Here is a 10466-nt window from a genome sequence, read left to right as displayed (position 1 = left end):
GTTTGTGATCATGTCCAGATACTTGCAACAACAACAACAACAAAAGGACCAGCAGTGACCACAATTGACCCCAGACTGAGCCAGCCCATTCCAGGGGAAAGGGAGAGGATATCTGCCTCCTTCATGTCCTTGAATCCTGTGATCAAGCCCCTCGGGTGTCCCTACTGATTCCATTTGGCTTTCTTCCTTAACTGCAAGCCAGAAAGAAGGGCAGATCTCTTTTCCTCCAAGGCAGAGTGTTAGAAGCATTATCTTAGTAGGCCAACGTCCTGGAAAAGAGAAAGACTGGCAATGATGGAGCAACTAAAGCGAAAGACAGCAGCCTAGAAGCTCCTGGCTGGCTCCTCTGGCCTGTTTGATGTTGACTCAAAAGACATGGAATTCATTGGCAAACCTGCCTCCTCCTCCTCCTCTTACCTTTGGAGGAAAGATCAGTTCCTGGTTGGCTGGGGCAGTGTCATTGATACAGCTGGTGTCATCGTTACCTTCCACTAACAGATCACTCGACACCTGCTGGGCCAGGCAGGGCCAGGCCTGGGCATTGCCCGCAGAGCTGGAGGCTTTAACTCTTCCATCATCTGAGAGCCCGGGGGAGGCCACGACCCAGCCTCTTGGGGACCCAACAGAAGGACTAGACTGTTCCAGGCGCCGGATTGCCATTGCAGGTCTTGGCTGCCTCTTTCCTTCCAGCTGCCTGATCCCTGTTGCTGTCCCGAGCAGAGGAGATGAGTTCGTCGTCGGCTGGGACCTGTGGCAGAGTGACAATGCTGCACGGAGAAGGGGCTCTGGGAGTGGCTGTGGCGTGAGGAGCCCGGGGTGAGGAGTGGCCTGGGGTGTCCTGCTGGCGTGCGCATCCCAGGCGCCGCCATGCTTCAGCAGATCCTGCATGACATGTACATCGACCCCGAGCTCCTCGCTGAGCTCAGCGATGTGCAGAAGCACATCCTCTTCTACAAAATGCGCGAGGAGCAGCTGAGACGCTGGAGGGAGCGTGAGGCTTGGGAGGCCCTGGCCCAGGTCGAGGGCCTCAGGCCCCCCAAGGTCAAGCGAGGTAGGTGGCTGGGAGTAACCAAAGGCCTGAGCCCTGGCCTCCTGGGAGATGGAAAAGTTGATAATATCAGGCTGCATTCTTTAAAATGTGTACTGATGTGATGAGGGTCAGGGGCTTGAAACCCTTGTTCTGTGAGCATCCTATCCCATTAGCCTGGGCGTCTGTCTTTTATGCAGGGCTCCAAGGCTGCACAGAGGACTGCCTGGGGACCCTGATGGCATGGACAGAGGGCAGGGTGCAACGAACACACTCCGTTCCTCCCTCCCTCGCGAGTGCAGCTCAGTGGCTCCAGCACGGTGCCCCGTGCCCCTCCTCCCTGTCCTGTGAGAGGATGCTTTGGGTTGTGCTGGAGCCTCACTGGGCCTCTGGACCTGCATTAAGCGTGAGCAGCCCCAAAGGTGGTAGCAACTGCAGATGAGAAGCAAGGGTTCCACCCACATTTCAGGTAGTTACCATGCAGTGATGTGCCAGCCACGGCTATGGACTGGGGCGCCTGTGAGCGAGGGCATATCTGAAGCAGGCAGGCTGCTGAGTTGTGCGGTACTCGAGACCCTGCTGGGGAGGGCACTTTGGGTGCTGCACTTTACCATTCACAAAACCCGTTTGTCTTCTCTCTCATTGGCTGCCCACAACAGCCCTCCTCTTAGCCTCTATACTGTTGGCCAGAGTGAGGTGTAGACTTGATCAGTTTGCAAGTTTTCAGTCTAGGATAAGGTTCTGCCTCTCGATAGACATACAGGCCCCTGGGTGACCTGGCTCCCTCTCTTCACTCCAGGCTCACCATTAGCCCCTGCCATGTTCTGCAGGCCGCACCTGCACCCATCTGGCCATCTTGCTCTAGCCTCTCTCTTTACACACATGATTCTTCTCTTGAGGAATGTTCTCCTGCCTTTGTCCTCCTGACAGACTCCTGCCTCTTGCAGTCTCTTGGGGATGCTCTTGGCACAGGAAGTACTTGCTCCTTGGTGACTGCTTGGACCCATCTCTGCCCTAGCACTTGGCACACTGTCAGTGTCTTTGATCCTCTGCTTGCCTGGCTCTCCCAGGGGACTCAAAGCTCCGGGAGTGAGATCATTCTCCATCCTGTCTTCCACCCTTGGGTCTAACACAGAGTTGTCATAGAGTATGAAATCCCCATTTTGAGCAAGACGTGGTAGGACCCCAGGGAGGCAAAGCTGTGACTTGGCTGCCTGTGGCTCATGCCAAGGCTGGGACTGCACTGGCAGCTTCATCACTGCTGGTGAAAAAGACAGGCCACCTTCCTGCCCCACCCGCCCAGAGCCCTGGGGCCGCATGTCATCGATACCGTGACTCTTCTGGGAGGAAGACAGATGCCTAAAACTTTAACTACAAAAATATTTTTACTACGATTTGTCACACATTGACATCTACATTTTCATGCATAAATTATACATTAAGCTCATTTGGGTTTCTGGTGCAGAAGACTCTTTTCCAGATAGTTAATTTTCTGATTTATAAAGAATGGAGACGAGGAAGAGTGTGTGTATTCCAGGTCAGAATCCCGCTCAGATCTCAGCTCTTTTCTGCAGTCCCAGAGCTGTCTGGGAAGACCTTGGGGAAGCCCTGGGGGCAGGCTCAGCCCCAGAGGCTGAAGATCTTCTTAGTATGGGTCTGGGTGCACATTGTCTGCTTCTCATCCTGGAATCTTGATAAAGGGTTGCAACAAACATCCCACCTGTCTGAGACCTTTAATATTCACCATGTGCTTGCCCTCACTGACTGCCCCCATAGTCCTGTGACCCAGTCTCAGATGAGGAAGCCACAGCCCAATCCTCCAAAGTCACCTAGCTGCTAAGAATGGAGTTCTGTGACTTTGATCTTGGTCCAGTGACTGATGTTTTTCTATTCATTCACTTCTGAACTCAGTGCTTCTATTCAATGGATGATCTGTGCGTGTATTCATTTGTTCATTTATTCATACCTTTAGCCAGCATCACTAAGCTCTGATCTTGGTGAACTGGACAGAGCTTCAGCTCTTGAATCCATGGGTAAACAGATCAGATCCAAGAGAGCATGCCAACTGGAGTGTCAGGAGTGAGGCTTGGGAAAGAAGCAGCCATGGGGTGGCTCAGGGCAGGGTGTGTGGGCACAGGCTCTATCAGCTGGATCTTTTCCTTCCTTTCACAGACACTTCCTTCCCAGCTGGTGCCTCCCTCCCTCCAGTCTGTCCTGAAGGAAGTGCCTGCTGCGCCCTGTTGTACGTGCCAGACTCTTGGGATCCCTGAGCACAGCTTAGTTCCCGTCAGCCTGGAATGACCTCGAACCTCCTCCTGCCTATTGATCCCCCAATCCCATTGGTCCCTGGAGAACTCCATCCCACCCTCTCTCTTCTGAGGACACTTCTCAGCTCCTAGCAGGCCTGACCTTGCTGTCCCTAGGACTCAGGCAGGGCAAGGTGCATCCTGACCCCGAGAACGTCTCAGCTTTCCAGTTACACCTGCAGAGGGTAGGGATGAACACTGGTGATATGGATTATTCCGGTTTACAGAAACTCGGTGGTTGTTCTGGTCCTGGGAGGGTCCCCAGAAGTGAGCTGGGCTGAAAGAGGATGGTCATGGCTGGGGGCATCTCACTCCCCTGATCATGCAGGTGTGTCTTTTTGGTTTAGCTTTGTGCTTTGCTGAGACGCTTCTGGTGTTCTGCCCTGTTGTAGAAGGTACAGACCCTTAGCCTATGTTGTTTTCCCATTTCCCATCATATTTGCTAGTTTTTCATGTTTCTGGCAAAATTGATGTCTGATGGAAAATTGTGTTGTTTGTTGAGACTCTGGGAAGGCGTGTTACATTACATTCTGCTAGATTTAAGCCACAGCCATCAAGCATGATGGTGACTGCAGCTCCTCACATGTGATGTGGGTTCTTGCAGCCTTCACAACCTCCTGGCCCTTTCTGGGTTTTCTTGGGGCTGGAGCTGTGTGTCACCTGGAACACTGGATTCAGGACACATGTGTTCCTACTGCTGCGGTGACCCAGGAAGCCTCTCCACCTGGTCTTGCTGGTTCTGGCCATGATTGGCAGTCCCTGTCAGTGTTAATTTGGTTTCTCCGTGACCATCTCCTTATCTGTCTGGACATCCTCTTCCTGGGGTCCAGACCTCTTCCCCCACTCTCCTTCCTGCTCTCTCCTTTCATGTGGCTGACATTGGCCACACTGCAAGCCAGACCTGCAGCCTCACGGAAGTGCCTTATTCTCACCCACCCAGCCAGCCTTGTGCCTGCCCCTCAGTCTGGCCTATGGGAGACTGTAGGTCTGGCTGTCCAGCCCCTACTGCTTCCGTTCCCCAAGGGTCAAGAGGCAGCTCCCACCTGTTAGGCCCACCTCTCTCTGTCCTCCCATCCTATGCCACTCCTACAAGCAGCCCTGACCTGGGGCTAGAGGGAGACACCCGATCCAGCATCCCGTCTGAGCTCTCAGCCATTCCCACTGCACATCTGCCCTGGACTTGGTGCCCAGGTGGGCCTGGTCCATGCTCTAATGAAACTTGTGGGACACAGTCTTTCTCCCTGGACATCCACCTTGTCTCTGTTTCCTGGGAACCTTCCAGTAACCATGGCAACCTCACCTGCTGGGCCTAGACCCTCCTAGCCTCAGTGTGTTCCCTTTCCGGGCGTGGGAACCTGTACTAGCCTGCAGACATTCCCAATGCACCCATCTTCTCAGTGGTCCCCCTGTCTCAGGCTCATGCCCTGTGACCTTTCTCTGCAGAGTAGCCAAAGTGCCCTTTCAACACACTAAGCTCAGGGACCTCCCTGCCCCAGTGGCTTCCATCCACTCAAAGGAACACAGATGCTTCTTGAGGGCCTCTACCCATTCTCCAACCCAGTTTCTCCCTCTTTGGAGTCCCTCTGCGTGGAATGCTCTTTTCCCAAATCCTCATGAGCCTGGGTTCTCCCCTCTGTTCATTTCTCAGTTAAATGTTGAGCTCTTCACTGACTCTTTGCCCTTAAGGAGCCCCACCCTTGTCTTTATTATAACATCCAGCCTGACTTCCCTCAAAGCACTTTACCTCATCTGAAAGTATCATTTTTCTTTTTTTGTGTGGTAAAATATACACAACATAACAGAGAAGGCAATGGCACCCCACTCCAGTACTCTTGCCTGGAAAATCCCATGGATAGAGGAGCCTGGTGGGCTGCAGTCCATGGGGTCGCTAAGAGTGGGACTCGACTGAGCGACTTTCCTTTCACTTTTCACTTTCATGCATTGGAGAAGGCAGTGGCAACCCACTCCAGTGTTCTTGCCTGGAGAATCCCAGGGATGGGGAAGCTTGGTGGGCTTCCGTCTATGGGGTCACACAGAGTTGGACACGACTGACGCAACTTACCAGCAGCAGCAGCATACACAACATAAAGGTTACTATTTTAACCATTTTAAAGTGTGCAGTTCAGTGACGTTTAGAATATTGTGCAACCACCACCCGCGTCATGTACATCACCCCAGAAGGAAAGCCCATATCCATTACTCGGTCATTCCCCATCCTTCCCTCCCACAGCCCCTGGCAAGCACTGACCTGCTTTCTGTCCCTGTGAATCTGCCTTGGAGGTTATCGTCTTCTTTTTCCCTCACGTCTGTTTGCTTGTGTACAGTCTGTCTCCTCCATTAGCCTGCATGTGCCGTGTCAGCATGGCTGGGGCTGGGCCGTGTCCATCCTAGCAAGTGAGGAAAACCTGAGGATTGTGGTTGGGGCCAGCTGTGGGCGGGGAGCAGCTGAGACCCTGGTGTGCTTGGTGTGTCAGAGGGGCTTGACTGAGGAGACAGGTATTAAAGGATTTCTCTTTTGAGTAGAAGGCTGTGAGTTGTGGGATTCCCAGGTGACTCAGTGATAAATCTGCCTGCCACGCAGGAGACATGGGCTTGATCCCTGGGTTGGGAAGATCCCCTGGAGAAGGAAATGGCAAACCATTCCAGGATTCTTGCCTAGGAAATCCCATGGACAGAGGAGCCTGGTGGGCTATAGTCTGTGGGGGTCACACACAGTAGGACATGACTGAGCGACGGAGCACGCATGCGCACATGACTGAGCGACTGAGCGACTGAGCACGCACGCGCACGGTGTGAGCTGTGCAGTGTGACCTCTCCCCTAGACGTTGAAAATCTTCAGTAGAAGTCTAACAGTCTCAGTATACTTGTGTTTCGTGATATATATTGTAGAAGCTGAACTATAGTCTGTAATATATGAAAAGTGTTAGTCACTCGGTCGTATCTGACTCTTTGTGACCCCGTGGACGGTAGCCCATCAGGCTCCTCTGTTCCTGTAATTCTCCAGGCAAGAATACTGGAGAGGGTAGCCATTCACTTCCCCAGGGACCTTCCCCACCGAGGGACTGAACCCCAGTCTCCTCCATTGCCCGTGGATCGTTTACCACCCGAGCCGCCAAGTGGTGGGAATTCTGTCACCTTTTCACTAGTACTTACAACTCATTTCCTTCTCATTTCTTTTTTTTTTTTTTAACATACAATTCACCATTTTATTTTCAAAATTCCTTTTAGGCTTTACATTTTGGGTCTATGATCCATTTGAGTTAATCTTTGTATGTGGTGCAAGATGTGACCAGTTGTTGCTGTAATTTTGCATAGAGGTGTTCTTTTCTAGCCACGTTGGTTGCTCTGTACTGCATACCTTGTGGGACCTTAGCTCACCAGATCAGAGATCAGTCGCTCAGTCGTGTCCGACTCTTTGCGACCCCATGAATCGCAGCACGCCAGGCCTCCCTGTCTATCACCAACTCCCGGAGTTCACTGAGACTCACGTCCATCGAGTCAGTGATGCCATCCAGCCATCTCATCCTCTGTCGTCCCCTTCTCCTCCTGCCCCCAATCCCTCCCAGCATCAGAGTCTTTTCCAATGAGTCAACTGGTGGCCAAAGTACTGGAGTTTTAGCTTTAGTATCATTCCTTCCAAAGAAATCCCAGGGCTGATCTTCAGAATGGACTGGTTGGATCTCCTTGCAGTCCAAGGGACTCTCAAGAGTCTTCTCCAACACCACAGTTCAAAAGCATCAAATCTTCGGCGCTCAGCCTTCTTCACAGTCCAACTCTCACATTCATACATGACCACGTCAAACCCACACCCCTTGCATTGGAAGGCGGAGTCTTAACCACTGGACGCTGGGTAAGCCCTTCCTTCTCATTTCTTGTTTTAGGGTTTTGACTTCGATTTTTAGGTTGACTGACTCTGCTTTTTTCCTTCGCATCTGCCTAGTGTTCATTTCCTTGTATCTTTTCTTTCCCCCTCCTTTGATACTACCGTGTTTTTTTTTAAGGGAGTCGACTGAAAAGTGTATATTAAATAGCGTATATTCGTTTAAAGCTTTAAAAATATATACTTGAACCCATTTTATCTTTATCAGGAATGATAAAGATAAAATATCCTTGTTTTTTATTTTAATATCCCTCTCCATGGTTTTGTTGGTATAATCAAGAATTTTGGGTTGATTTTGTTTAGTTATCTCTCAAGACTTATTTTTTATGCCAATAGTGGTTCTATAATCAAGTCATAACAACAATAATTACTTGGACACTAACTCCACTTTGTACTGCTAGTTCTCCACATTTTTTCCTCTGAGGGGAAAGTGATAAATATTTTATCCCCTCTCTGTGCCCCCTTGTACAAATGATTTGGCCAACCCAGCAGCATACCATTCATTGTTTGGATTCTCAGCACATCACGCAGAAGTTATTAAACATCAAGGCAAATCCGTGTTTGAAGCTGTCTCCTGTCCCATCCCTGTTCTTGCTGTCATATGCAGTTGGCATGCTGATTTTCTTCAACTCCCTTTTTAAATTTCTCTCTTAGTTCCAACAGTTTACCAGTAGCTCCACTTAGAGGACAGTGAGTATGTAGGAACGCTGGGAAATCAAGGGCATGGAAGCCCTGGATTTGGGGACTGTAACTCTTTGGGGTGTCACTCTGCTTCCCCTCATCTGGGATGAGGCAGGGGCTTTCTGGGTGGCAGTGAGGCTGAAGTGCACAAAGTTCTCACGCTGGCTCTGGCCGGGGGCCTCTGCAGCCCCCTGGCTCTCTCCCTGTCCTCCTGGCCTTCCCTGAGCCCAGTGCCAGGGTTCTGACAGAGGCAGCTCTGTCAGAGCCCTCGGCTCCCTGTCTCCAGCATTTGCAGAAGCTGCAAAACTACAGACTCACCAGGTAGGCAGTGGGAGGAGCCAGGCAGAAGCTGCTGTGAGAGGATGTGGGGGCATGGCCTTAATCGCTTCTGGTGCCCAGCAGGTGTGGGTGTCCCCAGGGGTGAGGGTGCAGTCTTGTTGAATGCAGACAGAGGTCAGCCTTAAACAGAGCCCTTAACTGTCAGCTCTGAGCATCCTGGATATGGCAGACAACTGAAGGTATGGCCTTGTCCCACTGAAGGTTTTAGGGAAGGGGGCCTGAAGGAGCCCTCCATTCCTCCTGGAATGGAGGCTCAGGTTCTGGAGGCTAAGGAGGAAGGCCCAGGATTGCAGGAAGAATGAGGCCTCAGAGTAGCTGCTTTCTCTGGAATGAAGGTGAACTCACCTAGATGGAATGTCTCACCCATCCTGGGCCCATGAAGTGCCTGTTTATCTCACCCCCTTAGGGACCTGAGGTTGGATCCTTTGTGTTTCAAGAAATCTAAGATGGGCAATTGAAGAGTTACAGTCCCCCAATCCAGGGCTTCCAAACCCCTGATTCCCCAATGTTCCTACAAACTCATTACCCTTTAAGTGGATCTACTGAAAAACTGTTGAACCTAACAGAGAAATCTAAAAAGGGAGTTGAAGAAAATCAGCATGCCCACCTTAGATTCATGAAATCTAAGATGCCGGAGCTTGAAAGACACACTATTTTTATATACTGCTAAGAAAGCTGTAAGTGAAACCATGATACACCATTGTTTATAAGACACATCCTGATTTCAGAAATTTTTAAGATGTGTGTCGTCAAATTAACAAAATAGGTTATTATCTCTGTTTGAATTGAGGTAGAGTTAGAATCCGGGTCCAGGTTTGTTGGGGCTCCAGGTCCCCACACTTGAGTGCACAGCATCTTCCTCCTTCTCACAGCTACTCTTATGGTGAAACAACATATACCAGATGACTAAAGACCAATGCAGAAAAAACAAAAACAAAATTCTAGAAGTAATCGAGGAAAAAATGAGAGCATATTGGGGAGAGTGAAGGCTTTCTTAAAATAAGACACAACAAGAAAAATAAGGAAAATAAAGATAAATATGACTAAATTTTTAAAATCTTTATAAAAGGTACCAAACTGAGTTTAAAAAGAAAAACAGGAGAGATAAATGAGAGGAAAATATTTGCAACATTTGTAACAGGCAAAGGACTTGTATCCAGAGATGAAAGAAACTTCCCCAGTCAGCAAAAGAAAAATAGTAGAAAAATGGAGGAAAGATATGAACAAGCCATTCACAAGAGTGAAATTTCAAATCCACAATGACCATGAGGAAAGGTCTTCAGCATCACTAGTAAAGTATGTCATTGCCAATTAAAACAATAATACTGGCAAAAGTTAAAGAAGTTTGATAGTAGTAATGTTGACGGGGATCCTTCTACAAGGCTGCTGCTGCTGCTGCTAAGTCGCTTTAGTAGTGTCTGACTCTGTGCAACCGCATGCACGGCTGCCCACCAGGCTTCCTCGCCCCTGGGATTCTCCAGGCAAGAATACTGGAGTGGGTTGCCATTTCCTTCTCCAATGCATGAAAGTGAAAAGGGAAAGTGAAGTTACTCAGTCGTGTCCGACTCTTAGCGACCCCATGGACTGCAGCCTACCAGGCTCCTCTGCCGTGGAATTTTCCAGGCAGGAGTCCTGGAGTGGGGTGCCATTGCCTTCTCCGCCTACAAGGCTAAGGAGGGACATATAAAGAGGGAGAGAGTTTCTGCAAGTACCAGAAGAGCTTGGCCCACAAGGATGGGATTCTCCTGCCCGCCTACCCCTCACCATTTTCCTGGATGCTGCCAAGAGCCCATGGGCTGTACATTTTTCTCTAGTTAAAAAAAAAGTTTTTTGGAGTGTAGATGATTTACAGTGCTGTGTTAATTTCAGGTGTACAGCAAAGTGAATCAGTTATGCACACACATATATCCACTTTTTTTTAAAGGTTCTTCTCCCACACAGGGCATTACAGAGTGTTGAGCAGAGTTCCCTGTGCTCTACAATAGACCCTTATTAGTTATCCATTTTATATATAGGAATGTGTATGTCAGTTCCAGTCTCCCAGTTTACCCCACCCCCTCTTTCTTCCCTGGTAACTGTAAGTTTATTTCCTGCAGCCCAGGGACTGATTAAACAGATGGAGTTTTGCTCAACTCTGGCTTCTCCTGCCTGCTGCAGGACCCCAGCTGGGCATGCCAGGCTGAGCTGCTCGGGTTGTATTTTCTCCTCTTGCTTGAGAGGTGTTCATGCCTGC

At 49.9% G+C, this 10466-nt stretch overlaps 1 protein-coding gene across 2 annotated transcripts in view; it reads left to right on the top strand.

Moving 5' to 3' along the window:
- Positions 1-527: 527 nt before the first annotated feature.
- The window catches only part of SH2D4B (SH2 domain containing 4B), an 83175-nt gene continuing 73236 nt past the window's right edge, over positions 528-10466 (top strand). For both annotated transcript variants that reach the window (XM_086381689.1, XM_086381688.1), the window contains exon 1: positions 528-1065. In XM_086381689.1, the coding sequence (XP_086237815.1) occupies positions 868-1065 (198 nt within the window). In that variant the 5' untranslated portion in view covers positions 528-867. The remainder of the gene's footprint in view (positions 1066-10466) is intronic.

This window comes from Bos grunniens, chromosome 28, assembly GCF_055505025.1.
Source record: "Bos grunniens cultivar Pamir isolate PY7600 chromosome 28, Bosgru_T2T1.0, whole genome shotgun sequence".
In the NCBI taxonomy this organism is placed as follows: domain Eukaryota; kingdom Metazoa; phylum Chordata; class Mammalia; order Artiodactyla; family Bovidae; genus Bos; species Bos grunniens.
Note: the sequence above shows the minus strand (reverse complement) of the source record. Positions and strands in the feature narration are given on the sequence as shown.